This window comes from Furipterus horrens, unplaced genomic scaffold, assembly GCF_987537825.1.
Source record: "Furipterus horrens unplaced genomic scaffold, mFurHor1.1.pri manual_scaffold_9, whole genome shotgun sequence".
NCBI classification, from domain to species: domain Eukaryota; kingdom Metazoa; phylum Chordata; class Mammalia; order Chiroptera; family Furipteridae; genus Furipterus; species Furipterus horrens.
In genome coordinates, this window is record NW_028327179.1 from 87207773 (window position 1) to 87225943 (window position 18171).

At 39.9% G+C, this 18171-nt stretch overlaps 1 protein-coding gene across 1 annotated transcript; it reads right to left on the bottom strand.

Annotated features, from left to right (window-relative positions):
* Positions 1-207: 207 nt before the first annotated feature.
* KLF14 (KLF transcription factor 14) lies at positions 208-3551 on the bottom strand. The gene has a single exon (XM_090286802.1). The coding sequence runs from the start codon at positions 3545-3547 to the stop codon at positions 2561-2563; it is 987 nt and encodes a 328-aa protein (XP_090142928.1). The 5' UTR covers positions 3548-3551; the 3' UTR covers positions 208-2560.
* Between the last annotated feature and the right edge of the window lie 14620 nt (positions 3552-18171).

An 18171-nucleotide genomic window follows, 5' to 3' on the forward strand; every position in this document is an offset into this window, starting at 1 on the left:
CCTCCATTATGGGGCTACTCTAGTGTTCTGGGTGTTTTCCTCTCCACTACTGCAAGTCCAAGGAGGAGTCAATGAAAGACATGCCGCATTTAGATGAGATCAGGCGCATTCGGAGTGGTATGGCCATAGACAGACATCCCGCATATAACCATCCCCAGACAAGTCCCCAAAGTAGAAAACCCAAAAAAAAGGACACTACTTGGGAGCTTGAGAATGAAAAGTTATTTATCAAAGGGTGGTTGGAAAAGCCAAATTTTCTTGAGCCCGAATCCAGAACGAACAGTGGGAGTCTCTCTCCTGTTAGCTTCATTGGTCCACCTACCCAATGGTAGGTCTTCTACCGAAAGGAAAAATCACAGTCCTCAAGGGGGCCCAGTGTGCCCTTTCTATCCAGTTCCAGCCGAGGAGACAAACAATGGGAGGACTCTTCCCATCACCAAACCCACCTCCACGATTGGCACCTTCCTCTTCCCATCTGTAACTCAAGGAGAGACCCGCCTTCCCTACCCAGTCCACATCAGAAAATCATGAACTTCTTCAGGGTCATAGGCTGTACCCTTTCGGTCCTTCCTAAGCACTCTTCCCTCACTTAGCATAGGAGCACTTAGTACAGTCCCAATTTCAGGTTGGTATCACTCACTCTCTTGAGGAAGCTGGAATGCCCAGAATCAGGAAAGAATAGAATTGGCATTGAAAATTAATCTACCAGGTCAACAGATAAAATCTCTCCCAAAGTGCCAGAGTCATTTCCACTTTAAGTCCACATGATGTGGAAGGAGGGAATGGACTCAACCTGCTAAGAAAAAGGCTTTCAGGTTAAACACAACAAGCAAAGGATTCAACAGGAATCAAACATTTGAAGGAACATAGAAGCGACAGAGAATAATAGGGAGGGAAGGGATTCTGATGGCAGGAAGGGAAACTGGCGTCCTTTCACTAAGGACCCAGAGAGAAAGCAGGTGGGACAATCAAGCGTGGGGGAGTCACTTAGAAGGCCAGGTACCTAAGTTCTAGTCATGGCTTTTGCCAGCAACTAACACATGACTTGAGCTTATCTAGGCTTCAGTGTCTTCATCAGCAAAATAGTGGAAAGCAGTCTGTTCAACTAGACACCTATTATAGTTCTTTGAGATTATGGCATCCTCCACAAGTGTGATTGATGAACTATTACAAAATATTCAGGAGTGAGCCAAGGAGAACCTTACTAGAGCAAGAAAAGCCTTTCTGCCCCATCTCTAACAAAAGGGTCACATGTATACACATTCACACATACATAAGCAAAGTGGCCAACGATTTCATCCATAGCAGCAGAGATACATATAGAAAAAAATAAATACTGTTGATGCTCAAGTCCTGCACTAGGGGAGAGGGGTCCTGAGGGTGAAGTTTGGAGGGACTCCAAGGGCAGGGAAGAAGGGTCCTTTTATTTGATAATAGCTTTCACCTGGCTCTTCCTTCTCCCAAGCCCAGGGCAGGCAACTCTTTGGAAGAAGCCTCTCTCACCTCACCCTCCTCAAACCACCAACTCACCTGTTGCTGAAACAAAAATGCACAGATCCCAAAAGAAATAATCCCCTAGTTAGCCATTAAGAAACGAACAGAATCCTACCACACCTGAGATTACTTTTAGTGGGCAGCTGGAGCCACATGCCCTGTTTCCCTGAATTTTGTTTTGGACCTATTTCACCCAAGATCACTTGGGTTCACCCTCTGGGTGAAGGAGGAAACTCTCCTGGACCATCCCCTTATTTCTGGTGCTTTTAGGGTTGTTTCCAAATTTTAAAATCAATCTCATTGTGAGAGTGAGCCAAGAAGTTATCCTCCCCACGTAGGAATCCAAAAGGGAAGAAAGGCTACCACGCAAGTGCAGGGTTCCAAACCATGCAACAGGACCTGCAAAGCAGACGCACACCATTCCCCAGACACCAAGAAGCATCTCCCAGCCATACATCCACATGGACTCTTACATGGTCTCTCCTAGCAGAGGTAGCTGGGGCTATTGGGGAGTGGAGAACTTCAACCTCCCATCAACCTGGGATCCCTGTTTAAAAGATACTAAAAATAAATTAGTAAACATTGCTGTTTACAGAAATAGAAATCATTTCTGTTTCCAAAGGCCTCTCACCAATCCAGTCCTGGACATTTCCAAGACTGCCACCCCTGATACCCTCTTCAAGGTCCGCCCTGGTGGGTGGGTAACACACCAGAGTCCTTTGAGACTGGGAGCTCCTCAGGCACCTGAAAATTCCAGTTTCACATCTCTTCTTCCAGGGAAGGGATCATCTTCAGGACTCTGGAGAGTGCCGGGATCCATCCCTTCTCACCAGTTCCTGGGGCTGTCCTGAGGCAACCCTCCCTCTTTTTGGATGGTATACGTTTTGTAGGAATTCTTGCTATTTTCGGGCTCCCAGTCCCTCCCCAGGGTCCAACAAGCCTGCCTGGACGCACCCTCAGAGCGGAGAAATCAGTCTGTGCCTCGTTCTAACGACACGGGGAAAAGAGGGATGGGCAGAGAAAAGGCAGGGAAAATGGCCAGGGGGATCGTCCTTGGGCGGGACGACTAGCAGCAATGACTGTCAGACAGGCTGGCGGTAAGGCTGGGCTCCTGGCCGGGGACGGAGTCGGGGCTGTCCACCAGGCTGGAGGGTTGCGCGTGGACGCGGGGCGTGCGACGGCGCCCCCGGTACTCGATCATGTCGGGATGATAGGCTGGGTGGCGACGGGCGTGCTTGGTCAAGTGGTCGCTCCGGGAGAACTGCTTGGGGCAGAGGGGGCAGGAGAAGCGCTTCTCGCCCGTGTGCGTCCTGTAGTGGCGGGCCAGCTCGTCGGAACGCGTGAACTTCTTGTCGCAGTCGAGCCAGTCGCAGGAGAAAGGGCGCTCACCCGTGTGGGTGCGCTGGTGGGACTTCAGATGCGACGACTTGTAATAGGCTTTGTTGCAGCCCGGGAAGGGGCAGCGGTGGCGCTTGGCAGCAGGTGTGACTGGCCTCCGCCGGGTGCCTGGGCCCGTTGCAGGGGCGGGACCCACGCCAGGGGCCACACCAGACACCCCTCCCAGGACGGCAGGCGCTCCGGAGACCGCTGGCGCGCTGGGGAGCTCGAGCGCGCCGGCGGAGTGCGCGGGCCAGGAGACTTCGGCTGCGCTGGAGGCCAGGGCCGGCTCTGAGCACAGCGTCGGCCCGGAGCACAGGCTCGGGCCGGGGGAGCCGGACGAGGCGCGCAGAGCTTCCCCCGAGTTCTCCCCGAAGCCCTCCCTAGAGCCGCCGCGCAAGTCAGCCAAGACGCTTGCAGCCAGCAGGTGGGGCGCGGCGCCGCCCGCGCCAGGGCTGGGGGCGGGGACCTGGGAAAGCAGGGGGACCGACGCGGGCCCCGGTGGCCCCGGACCCGGCAGAGCGGACTCCGGCGGCGCCGCCGCACCCACCTCCGAGCCTGCGGCTCCGCCCGCGCCCTCGGGGTCCTGCGGGCGGCGGTGAACCACGGCGCCCGCTGACATGGACACCAAGCACTCGGCAGCGAAGTAGTCCAGACACGCCACGGCGGCTGACATGCTGGCACCGCCGGGCCGCCGGCGAGCTCGGTCCAAGCGCAGCCGGCTGCGAGCGAGAGAGTTCTCGGAAGCGTCCGTCCCGCAGCCTCGGAGCGAGAAGCAGGAGGCCCGGTGCGCGCCGCCCGCCGCTGCTGCTGCCGCCCGCGCGGAGCCCGCCCCGCTTGACGCGCCCCTGACGCACCGAAGCCCGCGGGGGCGGCGGGACCCGCCCCGGTCCGCAGGACACCCCCTCGGAACGCGCGGCCCACCGGCCTAAGTCCTTTTTAACAGCCTAAGAAATTATCTTGTCTTCGCGTTCTTGCCTCTGCTGGCGAGCCAGGTAATTTTAATAAAGAGAAAACTCTCCGATCGTAACTTCTGGGCAGCCTGCCGGCTTCGCCCCCCCTCGCCCGCTGGTCCTCCGCCAGCTGGGTGTCCGGCGGAGTCCGAGAAAGTTTTTTTTATTTTTTTTAAGGGAAAAAAAATGCTAATACCTGACCTGTCTTTCGATTCATAATGACGATCGTTGGTTAAGCGGGCTGGAATTCCATTTCACTTCTGTCCACCGCTGTCAGACCAAATTTTAAAATCTCCCTAAGTCTGCATCAAAAAAGTTTTCTCATTTAACAGTTCCACTGTTAATCCCGGGTCCGTACCAATTCCCTAAATAGATCCACTACGTAGCCATTAATTAATAGCGTTTTGAATCAGAAACATTTTTAACCTTGAAAAAGCAAAGAATCTTCCTCTCTCGTGGTTGAAATTGAAACTTAAAATCCTTTGAGTAACGATTTAACTAGTCAACCCAAGAAAGAAAAATGCATGTTTAAACTGCATTAACCTGTCTCAGGCATGCGAACAAATTTCCACGCTGAAATATAAATTATAGACTAGTAGCGAGATAAACACATTAAAATGGACTCCCACAATTTTAATAATAGAAAGTCACGTTTCTAATTAGACAACATCTTGTATTTCTCTTTTGACAAAAATTAAAAATAAGAAAATGCAGTAAATGATATAGAATTGCTCATATGGTGTTTTGTGATTGTGGAGGTTTTTCTTTTTTATTATATAAATCAGATACAGGTATGTATATTTTTATATTTGCTTTCATTTTTCCCCGTTTGATATTTTAAAAACTGAAAACATAGAAAAGCAAACAGGAAGATTTTTTTTAAATGGTCGTAGCAGGGTTTTTGATGTACACAAGCTTTACTGATATATGGAATTATGTGCATTTTGTTTGTAATTCTTCAGTGCTTTTTCTTTTGAAAATTAAAAATACATATGCATCAAGAATAGCATGCCTTTATGTCTTTACTTCCTAGAATAATCAAACGTGATATATTTGTCATATTTGCTTCAGGTTTTTTGTTTATATTAAAGATGACAGAGTTGAATGTCACTTTATTTCCCTCCCCAGTCCCATTCGCCTCTCTCCCTCTGTATTTCTCTAGGTAATCTCTGTTATAATGTGTATATTCTTCCAGCATTTGTTATTATGCTTTTAGTACCTAATTACCTATATATATTTATATGTCAATATATATCTATGCTTATGTATTTAAATTTTTCTTTATAAATGGTATAGTAGTGTACATACCATTTTGCAACTTACTTTTTCCCCTCAGTATGATTTTGAGTACTATCCATATTGATAACTATAGGATCTATTCATTTCAGTAGTTTTATAATATTGTCAGCTTTATTATTTTGTGGAGATTCCATTCTAAAACAGATAATTATTGTGAAGTTGCTTGCTTCAAAATTTTAGACAGTTAACTCTCAATCCACACATTTAAATTCTGTCAGAGATAGAATTCTTTACTAGCTGTTTTTAATTTTATTTTTTAGAAAAATGGAAAGGTATTTAAAAATGCAGAGAGGATATCAGAAGCACCATTTACCTGTCTCATTAAACTGGTAAATACATTTTGTCATATCTGCTTCAGGTCTATTTTAAAAATTGAACTACTTAACATTTCTGATAAAATTAAAATCCCTTTGTACTCCTCTCCAAAACTATTCTCCAGCCTTTTCTCCAAAGGCAAACACTGTCATGAATTTGGTATGTAACTTTGCAATCTAGGTTTTACAAGAAATGAACCCATAAAAAAATCAAACATTGCTTTGTTTGATTTTTTTTTTTTAAATATACACGTGTGGTGTTAAAACTGTACCTATTGTGACTTTTTTTTCTTCCTGGTATGTTTCTATTCTTTCTCTCCATGGTGATAAATGCACATCCAATTCATTCATTTTAATTGCTATATTGTAAATCCATGCATATGAATGTGCCATGTTTATTTATTCCCCATTGATGAATATTTAAGCTGCTGCCAATATTTTGGCATCATGAGCAACACTAGTATGAACATATATGTACATGTGTCCTGTGCACATGTGGGAGGATTTCTCTCTGGGGAACCTAGATGGGGAATTGCTAGCCTACATACACATTTTCAGTTTTTTTAGAAACTGCCAAATGGTTTTCAAATTCACACCCCCCTCAGCAGGATATGAGAGTTGTTTCCCTCACATGACCCTCAATACTTTCTAGATTCAGATTTTGTGTATTTTGACAATATGATTTGTTAAAGAGCCAGTATTTCATTGTTTCATTTGAATCTCCCTCACTGCTAGTGCAGTTGAGCATTTTATTGGCTATTAAGGTTTCTGAGGCTGTGATTTGTTTTTTTGTAGTCACCCATTTTTCCAGTAAGCTATAAATATTTTCATCTTTTTTCCTCTTGATTTGTAGGAGTTCATGCATATAAACCTATATTGTCTCAGTCTGTGGCTCCTGTTTTTGATACCTTTTGTACTATAGAAAATGTTAAATGTGGTCATATTCATTGATCTTTCTTTATAGTTAGTATCATTTGTGTATCTTATTAAAAAACAAACAAACAAACAAAAACTCACTCCATACCTGATGCCATGAAGAGAGCCTCTGGTTCTTTGTTTTTGTTTTTTGCCCCTTAACACTGTAAAGTTTTGTTTTCTCCACTTGTAAAGTTGATCCATCTGGGACTTTTTTTTTTTTTTTTTTCCAGTGGTGTAAAGTAGGAATTTAATTTTACTCCCCTTTTCCCTGACATGGAAAACCTACTGTTCTGCCTGGTTTACTGACCAGCCTTTCATTCCCCCATTAATGTGTAATGGTCCCATAGCTGTAAACAAAATTTCCATATATTCATGGATATGTTCCTATTTTGTCCTTTTCCACTGATCAAACCAATTCTGAGCCAGTACCACACTGTTTTAATTATTATGGCTTTATAATAAGTCTTCATGTCTGGAAGGTCATTTTTCCCCTTTGTTCATTTTAAAAACTGCACTGGCTACTTTTGAACTTCTCTTCCACACTAACTTTAGCAACAGCTTGTCAACTTCCATTGAAAAACCTTTTTGGTATTTTGCTGAGTTAAATTTATAGGTTATCTTTTGGGAGATGTGGCATCTTTATAAAATTGAGTTGTCCAATACATTAATATTATTCTGATTTCTTCATGTCCTTCAGTAACATTTTTAAATTTGTTTATGAAACTCTTGTACCTCTTTCTTAGATTTATTCCTAGGTACCTTATAGCTTTTGCTGCTGTTGAAAGTTGGAGTCTTTCTAAAGCTTTTAATTGGTTATTGCTGCTGTTTGGAAACTTATTGATTTTGGAATAATTTTGTTTTAGCAAACATGCTGAACCTTCTTATTAAGTAGTTTATTTGCAGATTCTCTTGTATTTTCATGTAGATAATCATACTATGTGGAAATAACACTCTGGATACTTTTCTCCTTTCTTACCTCAATAGATGGGCTGGGATCTCCAATAGAACATCAAATATTAACAGTGAGAGCAAGCACTGTTTTCCTATTTCTAGCACATTGAGAATGTTTCTAATGTGTTATCATTATTTATGGTATTTGTTATCATTATTTATGGTTATTTATAGAAAGCTTTTTCAGGTTAAGGAGTTCCCTTCTATTCCAGTTGAGTTTAAATTAAAGTAGGAATAGTTTAAAACCATGAAATGAATATTGAATTTACTTAAGTGCTTTTTCTAAAAGTATTGAGATGTTTATAGGTGTTTTCTTTGGTATGTTAATGTAATGGGTCACTTTCATAGATTTTTCTAATGTGGAGTTATCCTTGGATTCTGAGATAAACCATGTTTTGCCATATGTACTTTTATTATTAATACACTGCTTCATGCAGTTCATGAATGCTTTCTAATTTTAGTATCTATGTTCATAAGTGATATTGGCTTATAATTTTCTTTCCTTGCACTGCTTTTGTCCATGTTTAGTATCAAGATTATTGTTGTCGTTATGTGCCCTTGAGCCCACTCTGACTCCTGGCCACACTATGAATAAGTAATGTCCACACTGTCCTGTCCTCAACAGCCCTGCCTGGCTACTGCAGGCTCTTGCCTGTGGCTTCTTTTATGCAGTCAACCCATGTCATATTTGGTCTTCCTCTTCTCCTGCTGCCTTCTATTTTTCCCAGCGTTATTCTCTTTCGCAAAGAACCCTGCCTTCTCATGATGTGCCCCAAAATCGGGCAGCTTCAATTTTGTCATTTTTGCCTCCAGCGACGTTCCTGGTTCATTTTTCTGGCAGTCCAGAGTATCTATAGAGCTCTCCTCCAATACCGTATTTGAAATGAATCAATTTTTTTCTCATCAGCCTTCTTCGCTGTCCAACTTTCTCATCTGTGCATAGTAATTGGGAATACAAGGGTGTGGATGATCTTAGTCCTGGTCCTAATGGCACATCTTTGCTCTTGATGATCCTTCTTAATTCTTACCCTTCTGGGTCTCAGCCTTCTTTTCATTTCTTGGTTGCAGTCACCATTTGAATCGATGACTGAACCAGGGTAATTTCAATGTCCTTGTTTCATTGTTATTGTCTTCTTGAGGTCCAAATGCAGTCCTGCTTTGGCACTTTCTTCTTTTTACTTTCATCAGAAATTGTTTCAAATCATTGCTACATCCTGCCAGTGAGATGGTATCATCTGCATTATCTTAAATCACTGTTTTTCTTCCACCAATTTTTACTCCTCCTCCTGAGTCTGCTTTTTGTATGATATGCTACCTTCATAAAATGCACTTGGAAATTTCTCTTTCTTAATTTTCTCTTAACAGTTTGTATGACACAGGTATTTTTTGTTTCTTAATGTTGGTAAATCTCATTTGTGGAATCATCATATTTTGAAAATTCAATTCAGTTTCTCTCATGGCTATTAGTTTATTTGGATTTTGAGGGGGGGGTTTTGAGTCAATTTTGGTAATTTACATTTTTTCTTTAAAAATTCAATATACTTAAGGCTTTAAAATTTGGTATATGGTTCATGGCATTCTCTTATTATTTAGAAATTCTCTACAGCATCTATAGTTACACCCTACTTGCATTCTTGATATTATATATGTGTGAATTCTCTATTTTGTCTTTTTTGTTTTAACAGTGATTTGTCTACAGCCTTTTAAAATAGCCAGCTTTTGTAGATCATATCTGTTCCTTTTTAAACATGTATGTTTAATTTCTGTATTTATTTTTATTAATCTCTTACTTATAATTTTGTTGAGTTGAATATTTATTCACTTAAAAAAAAAAAACTTTTCTAGTTCAATACCGCATTAGCTTCCAGTCCTTCTTATTTTAGAAAATACAATTTAGGCTATACATTCATTTTGAAGAGAAATTCCCCCTGCTTCTGTGTATCCCACAAGTTTTTAAGATCGTGCTTTTTGTGTCATTCAGTTCTAAATATTTCATAATTCCACCATGATTTCTTAAACACTGAATTTTCAGAAGGGTGTTTTTGCTGGATGATGGGATTCTTCCTATCAACAGTACAGAAAAAGGTAATATTTACTTTTGTGTAGATGATTACCTAAGTGAAGCTGTTTCTGAAGTAAAGGAGGTTTAAGGTGCCTGGTACCAAGAAACACAAGCAATTTTGAAGCAATGTTATTAGAATCTGGAAATATTATTTTGCTAGTAAGTGTTCTGCCATAGTATTGGCATATGATTCTGAATATTTCATTCTTTCAACCGGTTCACGCTGATGGCCTTCTGTAAACCAAGCATTCTTCTAAGCAGCAGGAATTACATTATCCCGCAGAGTTTATATTGTAATGTAGAATTTTGCTTATGTTTTTCTTAATTTGTGGACGTGGAGCTGATGTTGCAAATTGTCCAGAGCATCCTCTTGAATTTCAGAGACTCAACTCAAAGGAGGGGCCTGAGGTTGGAACACAAATACTGGTTTGGAGGTTGTTGCAGGAGCTGTCTCCGTTCCAGGGGAAGACACGCAGCCTAACTCTGAGAAGGACCCCCTGAGAGATTTCTCTGGCAGAGAAGCAGAATTGGAGGAAACTGCGGAGGAGAGGCCTTGTATGTAGATAGTTTCTCTGGAAATGGAGGGGAGTTTTCTTATTGTTTATTAATCCTTGGGATCGAGGGACTTACTGGATAATGGGCAGTGCATCAGTTGTTGAAGTTGATGAGAAGACTCTGGGGTCTCTGCATGGCTGGTATTCTATCACTTGAGCTGTTCTTTAACCAGTGCACACTGTGTATAATCCTTCAGGAATCAGCTCTGGAAGTCTAATGGGGGATTTTTTGGAATGGAAAGTAGAATAAGCATTATTTTTCACTGTGGTGTACACCGTGGCCTTGAAGTACATGTTACAGAAATAATCTCTCTCCCAAACCCATCCAAAAGCTTACAGAGCAACAGCAAAGAGATGTTCCTGAAAGGCCTTGAGAGGCTGACCTGTCCACCCTTTTGGTCACGAGTGGCTCAAAGGAGGCAGGTAGTAAGCATCCTATAAATATATGTAGAAAAAATGAATAGGAGTATATAAACCAACTGATTAGTATCACTAGTCATTCATGATTACCAGTCTCAAACAGACATTCCACCTCTTTGCCTCTGTGCCAGTCTCTCCCAGCTTTTGGCAAAGGCCAGTCCATTCTCATGAGTTCTAGCCCCATTACTTCTTGCTTACTTAGGGTACATGAACCACAACATATCTCCTCTCACTCCAGGATCTCCTGTCTCTCCTTTCTCTGTAGAATAATTTGAGTCAACATTCAATAATGGGCTAATATCTCCAATATATAAAAAACCTCGCTGTTTCTCTAGGCTCTACATTCTCCTCTAGCAACTGGCACATAACCATATTCCGCCTCAAAGCCAAATTTCTCAAGAGCTGAATGTATTCTGTATTCTCACCTCCAGGCATTATCAAAATTGCTCCAATATTAGCTCTCACTTTGCTACCAAAATTCTTCTTAAGATCAACATCAATGCACAACATCGTGAATGTACTTAATGCCACAAACTGTCCACCTAAAAATGGTTAAAATGGTGAATTTTATGATATGTATATTCTACCCCCAAAAAAATTCTTCAAAAGAAAAAAAAAAAAGATCAATATCGATCATGTTGCTAAATCCAGCCCTCCAATTACTCACAGTCCCAAAGCAGTTGAGTAATCCCTGAAACAGTCTCTTTCTTTGGCTTCTGTAATACTACATTCTTTTGGGATTTCTTCTGTCTTTCTGATTGTTCCTTCTCAATCTTAATTGCTCATTTTTCCTTCTGTAACCTTTAAAATGTAAAGTTCGCCCTGGCTGGTGTTGCTCAGTGGATTGAGTGCTGGCCTGCAAACCAATCTCCGTCAGGGCACATGCCTGGGTTGGGGGCCAGGTCCCTGGTTGGGAGCATGCGAGAGGCACCGATCGATGCTTCTCTCCCACTCTTTCTCCCTCCTTTCTCCTCACTCTGAAGACAAATAAGTAAAATCTTGAAAATGTCAAGTTCTATAGAATTTTATACAACGCCCTCTCCTCTCAGCCCTACCCGCTGTCTCTGGGTCATTTGTAACACTTTCCATGGCTCTGGTAACCACTACATGAACAGCTTATGAAATGATCATCTTTTCACCAGATCTGTTTTCCAGAGAGGCCAGGTAGCCTTATATCCATCTGTCTACTCGGGAACTCCCCACCCTTCCTGAGAAGTCTCATAGATACCTCAAACTTACTATATTCAAGAGCTGAATTCGTGGTCGTTATCCCCAAATCTACTTCTCCTGCAGTCTTTCTATCTCAGTGAATAGCACTTCCATCCCTTCTGCTGCTTAAGCCAGGAAACTGGATGTCTTTCTTGACAGCTCCTTCTCCCTCAGCCCCCACATTTAATTCATCCTCATGGTTGGTTAATTCTGCCGTTAAAGTATATCTTAAAAATAATAATAATATAAAATAAAGTATATCGTGACCATTCACTTTTTTCATTTTCCCTGCTAATACCCTAATCCAAAGCACCATCAACTTTTGGTCAAACTACTGTAATAATGTAACATAGTGATTAGTTCTGAGTATTAGGATGTGGACGTCTTTGGCGAGCCATTATTCTGCCAACACAAGGCTGAAGCGGAGTGAATGAAGGGAAAGAGAAGGTAAGAGCATGGGAGGAGATAAATAGGCTCAGGGATCTGGGCCAGTGGGAGGCCAGCCACGTGGGGCCTTGTAGACCAATATAAAGAGCGAGATGGGAAGTGTGATGATTTTGAGCATAATCTGAATCCCTATTTAGAGGTTCACCCTGATTGCTGTGTGGCGAAGACTAGAGGGCAGGCAAGAGTAGCAGCAGGAGACCAGCTGGTTAGCCACTGCCAAGATCTAAGCAAAAGACAATGGTGCATTAGACCATAGTGGTAGCAGTGAAGGTGGGGAGGGGTGGTTAGAGTCTGGATGTCTTTTGCAGGTACAGTGAGGGCTACCTGGGGGCTGGTGCATCACATAGGGCAGAAGGGAATGTGAGGACTCACAGCTGACTCCAAGAATTTCAGCCTGGCAACTGGAAGAATATACTTTTTATTTTGAGACAAGAAAGCTGCATGTTTTTATATGTATGTTCCTGGAGAACAGGAATTCTAAGTCTTGGTAGACTGTCTCAAAATGTTATATATAATTATTTGTCTCATGACTTTTAGTATCATTATAATAAGAGAGTAAGTATTTTAAAAACTAAGTTTGTATTAAACTATAAAATCTAATATTTTCTATTTTATATACTCTAATCATTTAAATCTAATGTTTTAGGTTCAGTTATTGATAAAACCTCTGTGTTCTTAGTGGTCAGGTTTCTTTTAGATCGAGCTGAACTTCTTATGTGTTACACCCGGTCTCACGTTAATTTCTAAGGCTAAGTAAACTGACCTTGTGAAAAACAGGTGTGCCTTTATTTGACGATCTTCAGATACTTTTCAGGGCCTGTGGTATTGTGGCTTTAAAAAATAACCATTGGCTGGAAGAATAAGCACATAATAAATAATCAGTAAATGTTTTTACATAATAAGACTGAAAACAAAGGCCCAACCGAGGTGTCTATATTATAAAGACAGAAAAAAAGAGGGTGATAGAAAGTTCTGCAGTGTAATGGCCCAGTAGTTCCATAGTATATATATGTGCGGAGACCAACAAGCCAGATTTAAATCCCAGCACGAGATATAAGACCCTCTTGTGGAGGGAATATAAATCGGTGCAGCAATTTGAATAACTTGGAAAGAAGATGATGTACATACCCTGTGACTCAGAAATTTCACACCTTAGTATAAACCTTTGAGAAACTCTTGTCCTTGGCCCTGGGAGGCAGCTACAAATATGTTCAGTGCAACATCTGCTGCAAATTTCTGAAGCAATCTAAATAATCATTAAAATACAAGGCACTAGTATACAGAGGTAAAAATAAAGGATGAACCAAAACTAGCTAGATCCTGGATGTCTTCACCTCTGTAAAATAGAGCAGAGAAAAGCCCAAGATTTTAAAAGAATGTGCCAAATAAGATGCCATTTACACAAGTTCAGATACATGGGAATTATTACTAAAGGAGCACATTATAGTTGTTAATAGCATAAACTAAGCAGCCAGGCTGCCTGGTTCAGGGCACCATGACCTTAGTGGGTCACCAGTTCTGTGACATTGATTAAGTTACTTCTCCTCATTTATAAAAAGGGAATAATAATAGTATCTATTTTACCAGGTTGTAGTGAGACCCAGTTAATATATGCAATATAATTAGACCACACTTAGGCCTGTAGTAAGCACTCCATTAATAACTATATATTGTTACTCCATATAGTATTCATCCATATATATCTATATATTAAAAGTATAATCCATTAATGAGTGTGATAAGCACCAAATTTTGTTCAGCACTTATCTTGCGTGTGAGGGAAAAGAATGGGATTTCAACCAATTCTTTAGTGTTTCATTTCTTTTTTAGAATTCTGAAGAAAATAAGGCAAAAGATTTGTTAACATGAATGGTGAGTACACTCCTGTGTGCTGTGTTATTCTCTACACTTTTCTATGTGTATGACATTTTCTTTTAAAAATAAATCTCAGTACAGAGCCTGGAACATTACACACACACACACACACACACACATGGAGTGAACATGTGCTGGAGAAGTGGCATGGGCTGAGAAAGCAGCCCTCAGCATGTTCAGCTGGACTCCCCTCTATCCCGGCTCTGTGCCCTGAGGAGCAGAGCAGTGGGGTCTACAGCTGGGTGTGGGGGAGGCTTCCTCTCTGGTACACTGGATTCATGGGGACCATGGAGCAAGCACAGCTTTAGAGGTTCTGAGGGAAAATGATTTTGAACCCAGAATTCTGTACCCAGGCGGACACATCATTCAAGTGTGAGAGCAAAATAAAAAAACACCCTCAGAAATGGTTGGGTTCAGAAAATATACCATTCAAGCACCCTCTCAGGAAGAATAACTAAACAATGCATTTTGGGAAAATAAAAGAGGAATCAAAGAGGAAGATGTAAGGGACACAAAATCTGGTGGTATCTGGTGATACGGCAAAACTTACGGTGAAATTTAAAATCAAGGGAAGGGGGCATTTGGGCAGAGGGGAGCAAAGGCAAAAGTAATTGGGATGACTGTAACAGCATAATCAATAAAATATACTTAAGAAAATTGTTATTGACTGAGGAAGGTGGAGAAAGAGAGAGAGCGAGAAGGAGAGAGGATGATCTGGAACTAAAACCCCTAGTGACCTTTACTTGGTGGGGAGCAGAGCCCAAGGAGAACAGCAAAAGCACAGAGAAGGTTCTCAAGAAGCTAGTTCTACCCAGTAATTGAAGATACCAATTCTGTAAGACACGTTAAGCACCTGCTTAAAATTGGAGGAACCACTGGAAACATTGAAATAGGATATATAACTACCTAACCATTAAAAGAAAAATGTTAAATAGGAAAACCTCATTAATTCAACCAAAGGGGAAGGAAACACAGTAACAATGTAAACAGAATGCACAACATATGATGCAATAATTAGTCCAAAGGGTCAGGAATCACAGTGTGAATGGATTGACTAACCCTATAAAAAGCCCCTCAGATTAGGAAAGAAAGACTTGGAACCATAAAGAGCTCTACACTGTTAAAACAAAATGACCTAGGAATTTAAAATTAAGTAATAGAAACAGATGCAAGGAAGAAAACCAAATTAACATTTCAAATACAAAAAAAATAAGGACATGGAAGATTCAGTTAATATTGTTAAGCTTTATTCTCAAGCAATAATGGATATTATATATGTATGTATTTTAAATTTATGCGGGATATTTAGAAAGAAAAGTTCAGTAGATTCTATAAAGGAGGAATTATACAATTTCCATTTATTGACCACATATGTAAAGTTATTATCTAACAACAAAAAATAGGAAAAATGACAGACAAAAAAAATCTTGATCCTCTTGAAAATGAGAAAGCACGCTTCTAATTAACTTGGATTCAAGAGGAATTAAAATTGAAATTACAAACTCCTTGGAAATGTACATGAGCGCACTACATTTCAAGATCTGTGAGTGCTGCCAAAGTGGTACAAATGGAAAGATTTACAGCTTTTAAGTGCTTGTAAAAAACAGAAATTGTGAAAATAAACAAACTAAGTATTTGACTTAGAGGTAGAAAAGGAACCAGAAAAATAAACACAAAGAAATAAAATTGGGCTTCATTACTCAAACCAATTACTCTTTGTCAATACCAATAAAACAGTTGAATTCTTTCTGAATCAGATTAAGAAAAGAAGGAGATATAAATAATGAAAGGAACAAGAAAGGTGGGAAAAGGTGAATGATTGCTATGTACAACTTTAAATAAATGCAATTAAAATTTAAAATGAAATGTTTGATCCATAAAGTACAAATCACCTGAGTGGATTCAATAAGAAAGAGAAAAATTATGGCCCATCACCTAAAAATAAATGGAAAAATAACTTTAAATCAACTAAAAATATATATAAATAAAAGGAAAAGGACACCACACCCAAGTAGTTTTGCAGTCTGAAGCTACCAAAATGAAGGAACAGATATTTCCCATATTCTATAAATGATTTCTAGCTTATGAAACAGCTGGAAAGCTTTCTAGTCTAAGCAGCAGCTATTACCCTAGTTCTGAAAATAGTTGAACGTAGTACTACAAAAACGTTAACTTCACTTATGAATATAAATACCAAATTTCTAAATAAATTGTTAGCATATCAATCTAGTAGGGTATTAAAAAAAATATGGCATTATGCCCAAATTAAGTTTATCCCAGGAAAGGAAGAGTAGTTGCAAAGTAGAGAAATGCCATTAATAGACTTTATTGTATTCTCTGAAGAGAAAAAAGATGATTATCTCAATAGGTGCCCCCAAAAGTAGTTGATAAAATGCAACACACATTCCTAGTTCAGAACAGGTCATAAAGTGTCCCACATTTGCAAAGATGTCCCCATCAAAAATCTACAACAAATCATGAAAGATTTTGAAGCATTCCTATTAGAACGAGGCACAGTACTGGTAGAGACCCTCCCACTACCTTCAGCATTGAAATAGATGTCCCATTCAATGCAGTGATGAAAAGAGAAGGCAAGAAATAAGATATATAAATATTGGAAAGAAAGGTACAAAACTGTCACTTTGGGCAGATGCTATTTCCATCTAGCTGGACAAAACCCAGGAAAACTGTCTGAGAAACTTTAGAAGTAGTAAGATAGTAGAAAGGTGACTACGTAAAGATTGTCATGAAGGAACATACCCAACAGAAGTGAAGCTCACTAATAAAGGCCTGAATAGCTGGAGAAATATATGCTGTTTTCTAACAGAAAAGCTCAGTGCTATCAAATGACAATTATGCACCCAAACAATGTATCAATAGGTTTCTTTTGTATGGCATTTGTTAAGCTGACTCAAATTCACCTAGAAGAGAAAAACAGCAGGAAATTTTTTTAGCAGATTAAAACATATCATTAAGCTTTACTAATTGATTCAGTGTAGATTGGCACAGGAATAGACCAATAAACTGATGGAAGAAAAAGATGGTTCAGAAACAGACATATATTTATGAGAGTTCAATATATGACAAAAGTGACATTTCAGATCAGTGGGGAAACGATAAGGATTTCAACAATTAATAATTTTGGGGGGAAATAAAGTTCCATCACTTCCACATATAATATAAAAAGTAAATTCTAGGTGGATTAGAGATCTAAGCTCAAAAATAAAATTAAAAGTACTGGGACAATAATCTCAATAGATGTAAAATAAGCATTTGACAAAATTCAAGATGCATTCATGATTAAACACACTTAGAAAATGAGTAATGGAAAGGAATGTCCTTAATTTGATCACGGACATCTACAAAAGAAAAACAGAAAAACAAAAAGCCTTCATTGTGCTTAATGATGAAAAACCAAATAAATGGTTTTCCTGAGACCAGAAACAAGCCAAGGATGTGCACTTTCCCACTTATATTCAGCATTATATTATCTATACAGCTTGAAAAGGAAGAAGTAAGACTTTCTATCCCCAGATAAGATTGTCTATGTAGAAAATTCCAAGGAATTTACTGAAATGTTACTAGAACTAAAGAGTAATTTTAGTAAGGTTACAGAATACAATAATCAACAGTATTTCTATATGCTAACAATAAACAAATACAAATCAAAATTTTAAAACAGTATTATCGCCCTGGCTAGGTGGCTCAATTGGTTGGAGCATCATCCTGTGTACCAAAAAGATTGATCCCCGGACAGTGCACCTACAGAAGTCATCCAATTGAAGTTTCTCACATTGATATTTCTCTCTCTACCCCATCCTTCCTCTCTCTCTAAAATCAATAAACATATCCTTGGGTGAGGATTTAAACAAACAAACAAACAAACAAACAAACAAAAACAACCCGGAATTCTTTACCACCAAAAACAGTACCATTTTAGTACCACCCTAAAATGAAATATTTAGTATAATTTTAACAAAATATGCATTTTCTTTGTACTTAAAACTATAAATTCCCAATGAAAGACAGAAAATACCTAAATAAATGGAGAGACAGGCTGTCTCCATGGATTGAAAGACTCAGTATTAGGATGGTGTCAATTTTCCCAAAATTGATATATAGATTCACTGCAATCCTAATCAGAATCCCAGTAGGATTATTAATTTTTGTTAGATATCATCTCTAAAGTTGATATGAGAAGACCAAGGAACTAAAACAACCAAAACAATTTTGGAAAGCAGAACAAAGAGGACTCATACTATGTGATTTCAAGAGTTAAAAGAAACTATTGATAAGAA